The following is a 12,546-nucleotide window of genomic DNA, read 5'->3' as shown; positions in this document are numbered from 1 at the left end:
CCGCGAATCGTGTCGTAGGCCACCTACTAGAGCCGTCTTAATTTTCTGCGTCTTCGGGGAAAAAAATGTTAAGTTCTGTGTCGGCCGGTTTTGCGCTTTATTCACTGCTGTCGCCCGGGTTCCTAGCGCAAGGCCCGGCGCGTGCTGGGCTCTCCGTGCGTGTTTGCCGAGTGAATGAAGTTATTGAGAACAATAAGGAAAATACACGGAAGGGAAAAAAAAAATAGAAAAGAAAAGTGTTTTACCCCCAGCTCCGGACAAACTTTCACCCGAGAGTCCCCTCCCGCCTGCCCCGTGGCTTGTAATCACGTCCGATCTTCGGTTGTGCGTCTCGGTGGGTTTCTAAAGCTTAATGTAATAATATGCGTATTTCCCCTGGCCTTGCAGTGTCTTGATAATCATTGGAACGACGGCTTTTTAAATACCCCAGATAAGACGTGCACAATAACTTGCTTCCTAACTGTTAGCCTGCTGTGTCCGTTTTCTTCCTCTATTAAAAGCAATTCTGTAATAAACTTTATAAAGCTTTTCTTCATTTAGGGAGTATTGCTCTACGCTGGAGCCCCACAGTAGAATTCCTAAATGGTAAAGCATATTTATGGGAATCTTGGTGTGTGTGGTCAAATGGTCTCCCAAAGATTGAAACTAATCCTAACAGCTGTGTGTCATTTCTCCGCAGAGGCCCCTTCAAGCTGCTTCACTGGTTCCGCAAACAGCTACTCTCCTGTGCTGGGAACGCATGTGCCCCGGATTCGCGGAGATGAACGAGGCAGGTAAAGTCTTCCTATCCGTGTCCAAAAACGCTAGAGAAATTTTGGCTTTTTATTTTATTTTATTATTATTTTTAAAGATTTTATTTATTTGACAGAGACAGAGATCACAAGTAGGCAGAGAGGCAGGCAGAGAGAGAGGGGGACGCAGGTTCCCCCTGAGCAGAGAGAAGGACATGGGGCTCAATCCCAGCACCCTGAGATCCTGACCTGAGCTGAACGCAGAGGCTTAATCCACTGAGCCATCCAGGCACCCCCAAATTTTGGCTTTTTAAAAAGTAGTTATCCACTTCTGCTTTTTCATGGCTCCCCACTGTAGACAGAAAGAAAGTCAACCACCAAGTAGGCTAGTAAATGCTTCATTCGCTGTCTTAGTGAAGACTATAGCCCCAGGAACAGCTTTTCAAATTGCTCTCAAATTCTCAAATTGCTCAAGAACTGCTCTGAAGCTTGTTATGTGTACAAATCGTGTATATAAAATTATTATATGTACATAAGGGGGGAAAGGGTGCATGTGCTTGCAAGCAGATTTCCAAATACTTGTGCATCACAAGGTATAATTTTTTAGAGTTCTAAAAAGGAAGGTTTACTGATTTCCACACAGAAGTGAGAAAGACCCTGAAGTTATCTTAATACATTATGTTTCTATCATGTCTGATTGTTCAAAAACATTGTTTGAACACGTCCGCTTAACTGGTTTTCCAGTTCTTGCTGTTCTTGATTTCTCCTTGAGGTCACTTGAGATGGTCATAGAAGGTGACGTTGATCACCTCCTGCAGTTTTAGTCCACGCCACTGAGTATGGAACAAAATTTAGTACGGAACAAAATTCAGACTCCTAAATCTGGTGTTCAAATTTTCTTATGACCTGGACTCTGCCTCTGTACAACTCATGCCCATCCCGGCCTGTCCCCATCACCCCTTAGAACACACTTTGCACTCCAGTTACTTGACTTTCTGAAACAAACCACATGACTCAGTCCCTTTACACATCTCTCTCCCTTCTGCTGGTTTTGAGACCTATGGGTAGTGACCTACATTTTTCACAGGCAAGTTCAGACATGTACAAGAACCTGTTAGAGGGCCAGTTCAACAGCTCTAGGAAAGGGCAGAAGGAAATGTTTAGGTATATCTTCCAGGAACAGTCCTTGTTTCTTATTTCACATTTCTGTCACTACCTATCCTCTAAGAAAAATATGGCTCTCTGCTTCACAAGCACTTCACATCTGTGCTTGATAACATTAGTAACGCTCTACACCTAGTTCAATTAAATATTTCTTTTTCTCTCATCACTTTGAATACCTATTAGCACCAATTTCAGTATAATTGTTCAACGTCCCTTTAAACTGTTGTGTTAGACAATGTAATATACACAGAAGTCTGACCAAATAATGTGGGCGCCTGGGTGGCTCAGTGGGTTAAGCTGCTGCCTTTGGCTCAGGTCATGATTTCAGGGTCCTGGGATCGAGTCCCACATCGGGCTCTCTGCTCGGCGGGGGGCCTGCTTCCCTTCCTCTTTCTCTGCCTGCTTCTCTGCCTACTTGTGATCTCTGTCAAACAACTAAATAAAATCTTTAAAAAAAAAAAACCATTTGTAATTTAGCAGATGTCCTGAATGGATAAAGAAGATATGGCATATTAGAGAGAGAGAGAGAGAGAATGGAATATTACTCAGCCATCAAAAAGACTGAGCTCTTGCCATCTGCAACATCATGGATGAAACTGGAGGGTATTATGCTAAGTGAAATAAGTTAGTCAGAGAAAGACAAATACCATATGATTTCACTGATATGTGGAATTTAAGAAACCAAACAGATGAACATAGAATAAGGGAAGGAAAAATAAAATAAAATTATTTTAAATAAAATAAAAAAACAGAGAGGGAGGCAAACCATAAGACACTCTTAATTCTATGAAACAAACTGAGGGTTGCTGGAAGGGAGGGAGGTGGGGGGAATGGCATAAGTGGGTGGAGGGCATTAAGGAGCACTTGATGTGACGGGCGCTGGGTATTATGTGCAACTGAGGAATCACTAAATTCTACCCCTGAAACTAATACTATACTCTATGTTAACTAAATTGATATTAAATTTTTAAAAACTTGTAATTTGGTGATTTACTTTAAAGAAACTAATTCTAAATCTGCTTTTAGTGAGACCAGTAGTTACACAATTCATAACTCATACAGACAACTATTAAACAGCTTCAGAGAATGTAGGTTAAAGTAGTTCATAAAGTGCAAAGAATTTTTAAAAAGTGTAAAGAATTCTACAAATGTTACTTTTAGTTTTAAAAAATGCTATTTTTTGGACTATCCCATAGCAATTTTCTCTTTCCTGATGGCAGGTTAGTTTTAGGGTAACTAGTAAAATCAACTCGATAGTATATTGGGAACAGACAATATAAAACAAGAGTTTCTATTATTAATATTACACCTATCCTTTTCCACTTCATTAAAATGAAGTTAAAACATTGATAGTATTTGTACATTGCCTGCTTTTATGCAACTTCTTTCCATGTGCAATTACACAAGCATAACTATATGCAAATATGCCTGTGTACAAACATGAGACAAAGGATAACCCCCCAAAAGTTTATTTTCATACCAGTTTTGTGTGGGTAGCTACAAAAGTCTGGCCTCTGCCTGCTTAATTCTTCCCCATTCTGTATTTTATAAAATGTCAGATTTTTGGCAGTAGGCTTTGATGGTGATGGAGTTGTGAGATGTCTCAGCTCTGGAAATTATATTATTGTTGCTATTATTTTTCACAGATACCATATTTAGGATTTTTAGACCTATTTATAAACCTCTGACTCCTCGTTTATAAATACTTGCTGATTGGCTTTCTTACTCTGTGCATTAGCAGTGGCTCATTAGCCTTCTTCCCAGAGCACTGCCAGCTACTGTGTGAGCTGGTGTTCCCTTTTGGACATCAGCAGCCCGGCTTTACTGCAAGGACTCTTAGAGTTCAGCCTTAAAATATTGATTTTTTAAAAAAGATTTTATTCATTTATTTGACAGACAGATCACAAGTAGGCAGAGAGGCAGGCAAAGAGAGAGGGGGAAGCAGGCTCCCTGCTAAGCAGAGAGCCCGATGCGGGGCTCGATCCCAGGACCCTGGGATCATGACCTGAGCCAAAGGCAGAGGCTTTAACCCACTGAGCCACCCTGGCGCCCCTGATAATATTTTTAGTCACTCTTTTGAATTAACCATTGTAGCATTCACTGTAATTCGTAATACTTATTACAGGTACACTACACTACATGTGGGGTATAATATGTATAGTTGTACACAATGATACACATTGGCTCACACCATATAGGTCTGTCCAAATAGAATATGGTCTTCCTAATCTATATATTGAGGTATGGAATTTAATATCATTAAAGCTTACAAACTAGAATATATTAAGTCCAAGTTAAATTTATGGCTGAAAACAATTAGAGAGGCATGTTACCCTGACACCACATAGATTTATTTTATGTCTGCCAGAAGGAGGTGAAGAGGCTCTTAATCTTTTTTTTTTTTTTTTTTTTTTTTTTTTTAATGCCGTGGACATCATTGGCAGTCTGGAAAAGCCTTTGTAGACCTTCTCAAAATAATCTTCCCACATGCATGAACTACTTAGGGTTATGTTTTAAACAGTTTTATTGAAACCGTTCTATACTTGGGTGCCAGATTAAAACCCTCTGAAGCTTTATAGGTACTTAATTTACTCAGGGTGCTATAACAAAATATTGCAGACTGATTTAAACAACATAAATTTATTTACTCACAGTTCTGGAAGCTAGAAGTCATGATTAAGGTGCCAGCAAATTTGGTTTCTTGTGAGGGCTCTGTTCCTGGCTTGTAGATGGCCATCATCTTTCTGTTACCTTCACAAGGCTTTTCTATGCGCGTGTGCGCATGCGTAAGGAGAGAGAGAGCACGAGCATGGGAGCTCTCTGATGTCTCTCCTTGAAAGGACACTAATCCTGCTGGGTCAGGGCCCCACCCTTATGACCTCACTTAACCTTAACTACCTCCTTAGAGGCCCCATCTCCAAAACCAGTCACGCTGGGATTTAGGGCTTCGAAATATGAATTTTGGGGGGGATGCAGATATTCAGTCCAAAATAGTACTACAGGAAGTGAACAACAGTTTCCCATTCTCTTTCTCAGAAGTTCTTGGAAATTAAAGTTCTAGGACTCTGAGAAATGGAAGACATCTAGGGATTCTAGTAAATGAAAGACAGCTAAACAACCTTAAGAATACTGAAAAGTAAACACTGTTTTTACCTATACTTTGCTACTATCATGGTTGACTTGACCAAAGCCTTTTTGCTGGACTTAGTCTCAGAATAGTCTCAGCAGTTAAGGGTACAAGGAAGAAGCATGATCTGTGACAGATGGACAATAATTAAGAGCCAGTCAACTGTACAATACTTAACCCTTATAAAATGTAAATAACTCTATAAACATTACCTAGTCTAGTTTTTAAAATCTATTTTTAAAATTATCCTGTAACAATTTTCCTTCTCCCAGTTAGGGGAGTGTGAGTAAAAATAGAAGTATTGTAAAAAACTGAAAGAAATAGAATTAGGACAATCAGAGAGCCCCTCTGTAGCTCAGCTGGTAGAGCAGAGGACTGTAGGTGTGGTGGTGTACACTTGGAAAAAAATACCCTTAGTTCCTAGTTTGCTGAAAGTTTTACCATGGATTATGATTGAATACCTCAGTGTGTTTCTGCATATCTATTCAAAGGATTGTATTATTTTTCTCCTTTTTTGGGGGTGTGTGTGTGTGGTGATTTGTACCGATTGATTTTTTTCCTGATGTAAAACCGCCCTTGTATTTCTGAGATAAATCCTCCTTGATCGTGATACATTTTAAAAATACACTGCGGCATGTGATTTGATAATATTTTGTTTAGGATTTTTGCATCTAGGGATAATACTTCTGAATAATATTAATATCGATCTAAAACTTTTGAATACTGCCTTTGTTGGGGCACAAGCATCGCATCATTAAATGAGTTGGGGAGTTTCCCCACTTTTCTGCCTTCCCAAGTAATGTTTAAAAAGGGAGAGCGGGGGTGCCTGGGTGGCTCAGTGGGTTAAGCCTCTGCCTTCGGCTCAGGTCATGATCTCAGGGTCCTGGGATCGAGCCCCGCATCGGGCTCTCTGCTCAGCCGGGGGCCTGCTTCCTTTCCTCTCTCTCTGCCTGCCTGTGATTTCTGTCTGTCAAAATACATAAAATATTAAAAAAAAAAAAAAAAAAAAAGGAGAGCGGCTTCTCTGTCGTTTGAAAGTTTGAGAACGTTTCCCTGTGAAAACATGCGAGCCTGCTCTGGGGAAGAAGAGGGCAGATGTTTAAAAAGTCCCAATTCCATTCCCTGATTTTGGGGGTTTCCCGTATTGTCTGGAGTTAACTTTTGAATATTGATGCGTCTTTTCTGTACACTTTCCCCTTTCCTCCAGGTTTTCAGCGGAGCCGCGCGTGGGCGGGCCTCCCCGCTGGAGTGGGGGCGGCGGCGGCGGCGGCCGGGCGTCCCACTGGTGTCCCACTGGCGTCCCACTGGCGTCCCACTGGCGTCCCACTGGCGTCTCGCCTTCTCCCCCGGCGGGTGGACGCAGCGAACACGGCCGCTCTTTTCCCGCCTCAGGCCTAATTCACGGAAACTTTTTTCCACAGAAAACTCCGCAGGGTCACGTGAGGAAGGGAAGCCCGGTTGTGGGCTCTCCGGTGTGGGGTCTCGGTTTTCTCACCACATCTCCACAAGGAGGCAGTTTCGGTTCTCGGATTTTCCAGCCTAATTCGGGCGCGGGGGCTCCTTCGGGCGCTGCGCTGGGCTCTCCGGACCCGGGGGGTCTGGGGTCGGCGCCCCCCAGGCGCACCCCACCAAGGCGGCCCCAGAGCGGCCTCACAACGGGAGCCGCTCCCGGGTCGGGCCGGTACTGCCCCTCCGTGTGGAGGTGGTGACCCGACGGCGCGGGGACGCGCAGTGACACCGCGCGGGTTCCGGTCGCCTAGAGCGGTGACCGGCCGCTCCCGCCCCACCCCCCACCCCGACCCCTGCGGAGGCCGCGGGCAGCGCCGCACGTGGGTGCTGGGCTCTGCCCGGCTCGAGAAGCCCCTGCTGGCGGCGCGGGCCGGGCGGGGCAGTGCGGGCGCCGCGTCAGGGCTCGCGTCTGCGGGAGGCAAAGCGAAGGCTCAGCGGGTCCCCGCCGTGGCCGAAGAGTCCGCCAGCGGCTCCGCGGGTGCTTCCGGCAGGGAGGAGACCCCGCCCCGCTGCCCCGCCCTGCTGCCCCGCCCCGCCCCGCCCGGCTGGTGTGTGCCGACCGACCACCAGGGGGCGATGTGTCCTCGCCCGCCCTCCGGGCCTGCGGCTGCCCCAGTCCAGCGCCACACCCCGCTCCCCGCCCCTCCGGGAGCTCCGAGGGCTCCGAAGCGGCCGCCAGGAGCGCTGGGGGCCCGGCCCGCTGGGTGCTCGGTTCCGGGGTCGGCGGTGTGCGCGGGGCCACCAGGAGGCCCCCGCCCCGCTGCGCTCAAAGTCACCGCCCGATTCCGCCCGGGGTCGTCACCGACGGGGAGAAACCGAATTGCCCGGTTTAGGAGCAATCTGCGGGCCGAAGACCAAAGGGGTGCGGAGCCCCAGGGGTGGTGACGGCCTTGAGAGCTCGCCCAGCCCCGAGAGCTTGGGCCCGGAGCGGGGGAGCGCGCAAAGGCCTTTCCCGTCGGACCGAAACCGGCGGCGCTGGCAGCTCCGGCTGGGAGCCGGCGGGGCTCTGCCGGGACCTCCTGCCGTCGGGACCAGAGCCCGGGGGGGGGGGGGGGGGGGGCCCCCCCGCCGGGGGGGCCAGGGCCGGGGGGGGGGGGGGGGGGGGACCGCTCCGCCGGGTGGGCCAGGAAGCCCAGGCCCAGGAAGGCTGAGATGCCCTGAGCTAGAAGCGGTGGGGTCGAGACTGGGCGGGGGTCTGCCTGAGACTAGTTCGTGAGCTTATCCCCTTCGCCATGATAATCCTAATCATAAAAGTTAATTCCGCCGAGTGTCTAATATCTGCCAAGCCCTGAGTGGGATGTTTTGTGATGCTTTTTTGTTGTTTAAAGATTTATTTAATGAGGGGCGGGACGCAGAGGGAGAGGGAGAGAAAGAGAGAGGGAGAGAGCGAGGGCTCGGTGACCTCCTGGCCCTGAGAGCATGACCAGAGGGGAAATCAGGAGTCAGAGGCTGGACCCCGGAGCGACCCAGGCGCCCCTCGTAATGCTGTATTTAAGGCTCACGACCTACCGAGAGGCAGATAGGTTGTTTTCGCAGTGCCTGCTATCGCTGTAACGTGGAGGCTGCTTTTAGGCGGCGGACTTGAGCCACCGAAACTTTAGGAAGCAGAAGGCCCGCTGCCTGTTTGCTGAGTGCAAACAGGCCCACTCGGCTCCCCGCCTGGAAATAGCCATAGGCCCTCACCAACCAGTGGCTACTTACAACCCCGCACAGTTACCAAAAAAGGAGAAATTGCACATGTTCCCATAACCCTTCACTCTGCCCTTTAGCTATAGCTCCCGCCACTGCCTCCTGGCAGACACTGTCCTTTCCTGTCCTACCCGCTGGCCCTCTCAATATATTCAATGAGCTTCTGTCTCCTTTGTTCTGCTTCGGGTGGATTTTTTCATCACCCATACCGCCAGCCTCCACGCAATCAGGTCGCCCCACATATAGTAGCTTATTATTACCATAGTACTCCCTTTAACCCTCACCACAACCCAATAAGGTAGGTACCATTCTTTCTTTAATCTTTTATCTAAATTCAATTCAGTTAACGTAGCCTGTATTGTTAGTTTCAGGGGTAGAACTCAGTGCTTTACGAGTCACCTACAACACCCAGTGCTCGGTACAAGTGCCCCCGTAATGCCCATCACCTAGTTACCCCATCTCCTCCCACCCACCTCTCCTCTGTTCCCTAGAGCTCAGCACCTCTTCTGGTTTGCCTTCCTCTCTGTTTCTGTCTTATTTTATTTTCCCTTCCCCCATGTTCATCTCTTTGGTTTCTGAAATTCCACCTATGAGTGAAATCATGTACTATTTGTCTTTCTCTGTCGGACTTCTCTCACTTAGCATAATACCCTCTAGTTCCATCCATGTCATTACAGATGGCAAGATTTCATTCTTTTTGATGGCTGCATAGTATCCTATTGTGTACATACACCACATTTTCTTTACCCATTCCACTGTGGATGGACATCGGGGCTCTTTCCATATTTTGGCTGTTGTGGACATTGCATAGAAGGTGCCCCTTTGAATCTCTATGTTTATATCCTTTGGATAAATGCCTTGTAATACAATCGCTGGTTCGTAGGGTGGCTCTATTTTTAACTTTTTGAGAAACCTCCATGCTGTTTTCCAGAGTGGCTGCACCAGCTTGCATTCCCACCAACAGTGCAGATGGATTCCCCTTTCTCTGTGTCTTCGCAAACATTTGTTGTTTCTTGTTAATTGTAGCCCTTCTGGCGGGTGTGAGGTGGTATCTCACTGTGGTTTTGATTTGTATTTCCCTGATGATAAGTGATGTTGAGCATTTTTTCACGTGTCTGTTGGCCATTTATATGTCTTCTCTGGAAAAATGCCTGTTCGTGTCTTCTGCCCATTTCTTGACTGGAGTTTTTGTTTTTTGGGTGTTGAGTTGCATTAAGTTCTCTATAGATTTTGGATACTAGTGAGGTAGGTACTCTCATCATCACTGTTATTTTACAGGGAGAGAAGTTGTCATAAAGGGCTAAGAAACTGGGGCACCTGGGTGGCTCAGTGGGTCAAGTCTCTGTCTCAACCCAGGTCATGATCTCAGGGTCCTGGGATCGAGCCCCCTATTAGGCTCTCTGCTCAGTGGAGAGCCTGCTTGCCGCCCCCCTGCCCCCTGACCTGCCTGCTGCTCTGCCTACTTGCGACCTCTCTCCCTCTTTCAAATGAATAAAATCTTAAAAAAAAAAAAAAAAAAAAAAGGTTAAGAAACTTGCCTACAGCCGCATGGCTAATCACTGGTATTGTCGGAGTTGAGCCCAGGCAGTCCCGCACCCGAGTGTGTACATACACGAGCCACAATGTTCTAGGGCTCTTCCTCTTACCCATGCCTCAGGCCCGCTCTTCCCAAGGATTTCATCTGAGAAAGCTAAGGAAGGGTGAAAATTCCTGATGCCCTCCAACTGCTATAGCTGATGACATCCTTCCAACCATCTGTATTACACATAATGCAACCCCCTGGAACCCCATGATTCCTGTGCACTGTGGGGACAGAGGTCATGCATGTCCTGAACCCATGTTACAAGAGAGACCCCTCTACACACTGCACTGGCCACATCACATGCACATCAGCTAGGCTGGGAGATTTAGGCAGAGTCGTCTTTCTTTCTGTTTTGTGTTTTGCGCAAATTGATGCCTGGGTTTATTGCCTACCTGCCCCCCACCCCCCGCCGCTGTTACCGAGTGTAATGAAGAGTCCAAACCTAGAAAATAATATGCGAAGGGTTGACTCCAGTCCAGGAGCATGAAGCAGGTCCACCCAGTCTTCCACCCAGTGGAAGTAGGATACCATAATTTCTACATGTTGTTTGAAATAAACTTTGTGGTATTGTATCTGTATGGTAGAGCCTGATCCAGTCGGCTTTACTCTTACTGTTCAGTAGGGTTCTAGAGGCTTGGGACTTCAAAACCAAAAGCAAACAACTAAAACAAGCAAATAAAAAATGCCGGAAGTGTGCCTTTTGCTACTTCTCCATCATTATGATCTGTAGAGACCCTATGATTTTAAATTTGTGTGTGGAGAAGGTTATAGCAATGAAATCTGGCTGCTCCTATGACCAGTGACTTTGAGGGCTGGCTGTCTAATACCATAAGGGCAGGAACTGGGGGTCAGTTCTCTACTAGCTAGGAGGGACTGATGAGCAACCTCACACCCCAAAGTACCTATTATATTGCTGGGTGGCTGGGATGATCATGTGTTCTAATGCCAGCACACCCAGCTTCTGATCAGATATTAATGTTAATAAAAAGTTACCAAGCACTTACGATGTCCACACAAATTACGCTAATGTCCAACCTAATTCCGTGGCTTCCATGTCATGTAGGGGATTCCTAGGAACCAACCAGTCCAGGACAATGGAATTAATTCCAGTTGCTAACTCTGGGGAGCCCCATGGGGCCTATGGAAGACATGAAGGGTATCTACCTCCATTTCTGGGACCGGATATGGCCAAAGATTACTGGAATTTGCTTTCTCTGACAGAGAATTATTTCTGTTTAATTTGCCTGTCCCAATAGAACGTCAATAAAAGTAGTTTCTCAACTTTGGTGTTAGAACCACCTGGGGAGATTTTCAGTACCACCACACCCAAGCCACCCTCCAGACTGATTAAAATAGAATGTCTGAGGAATGAAACCAGGTATTGGTATTTTTCAAAGTTCCCCCCACCCCTCACCCAGGTAATGTCAGTATACATCCATTCTTCATAATTATCCTCCTGAAAGTGACTTACAGTGCAGGGCACCTACAGGACCTTTTAGGGCAAAGGCCTATGGGCAGGGAACCGCAAATGTTCCTGGAAAGAGTATGCTGATCTGATTGAATTTAAAAAGGCAAGTTCCAGTATGTTTGCTATAGGTCAAATCAGATATCAGTTTTATAGGGTCACTTAATACAAAGGATTTAGACGTGTTGAGGGCATTCCAGGATGGAGGTAAATCAGCCTCTGTCATATGATGGAGGTTGAACTTGGGCCTTGGCCCCAAATAGCTATAAGCTGCCCTTTGGTTACCCTTGAACTTTAAGAAAATACACACCTAACGTGAAAATCTTGTTTGAGCTGTGCTATGGGATCAGGGAAGAATCTAAGAGTGGGCTGGTAAAAGAGCAACAATGACCTGGTCTAGGACGACACGGTGGCTGGGCACTGCAGGAGAAAGTCAGCAGTAGCATGCACAGAGATCACAGGCAGGACAAGGGCCAGCGTCCAGAGCCCATGGAGGCAGAAATATGGTGATGTCAGAGACTGACTAGCACCTGGGTGAATCCCCCTGCCCTGGAGTCTGCCCAAGTCCCCATCACCACTGAGAGTGAGGCTGGAGAGGTTCTATATGAAAGGCGGGGGGAGAGAGATGGGCAAAGAGGCATTAGAATTTGGACATTGATAATAGTCTGTACCGATGAGCAGATGAAGGCTACTGCATATTGGCATAATCTAATAGTTCAGGAGTGTACCTCAAGCCCTCCTCCAATTTCCCATTAACACAGAGCCCCATTCCCAACATATGTAAGTTCTCTTTGGCCTTAAGTGCTGGCTAGACATCTTTTTGGTTGCTGCAGGGAAGAAAGTATACGAGTGTTTTCTCCCAACAAGGTATCTTGGGGAGCAGAGCTCTAAGACACCATATGCAATGTGCATTACATTAGATAGTATATCTAATATAATTGTATCATATATTATATACTATATTAGATAGTAACTTTTTGAATAAAAGGCTGTTCCCTGGCCAGTGCATTCATGAGTAGCAATGACCAAATAAAACTTGCACTTGTCATAATCCATGTTATTGTTGAACTATTTGCCTCTAGCCCCCCAGAAATAAAACAATCGGGGGGAAAAGCCAATAACCTCTACTGAGAGAAACAGTGTCATTTTGAAACAACTGTAACATTCCTATTTACCTTTTTCAAAATCTTTACCAGCAGAGTCACACTATCCCTCTAGTCATAATTTCAAGCACGTTGTCTCCATAGTGATGATTCAGGCTCCCGTTGCCATGGCGATC

The 12,546-nt window shown here is 46.6% G+C and overlaps 1 protein-coding gene across 1 annotated transcript; it reads left to right on the top strand.

Annotated features, from left to right (window-relative positions):
• The first annotated feature begins 65 nt into the window (after window positions 1–65).
• On the top strand, window positions 66–6,793 carry LOC132026318 (uncharacterized). Its single transcript, XM_059414228.1, has 4 exons — window positions 66–155; window positions 501–585; window positions 680–773; window positions 6,230–6,793. Exons 1-4 carry the CDS (start codon window positions 66–68, stop codon window positions 6,729–6,731), a joined length of 771 nt encoding a protein of 256 aa, XP_059270211.1. The 3' UTR covers window positions 6,732–6,793.
• The last annotated feature ends 5,753 nt before the right edge of the window (window positions 6,794–12,546 follow it).

This window comes from Mustela nigripes, chromosome 10 (genome assembly GCF_022355385.1).
Source record: "Mustela nigripes isolate SB6536 chromosome 10, MUSNIG.SB6536, whole genome shotgun sequence".
Lineage (NCBI taxonomy): Eukaryota > Metazoa > Chordata > Mammalia > Carnivora > Mustelidae > Mustela > Mustela nigripes.
Note: the sequence above shows the minus strand (reverse complement) of the source record. Positions and strands in the feature narration are given on the sequence as shown.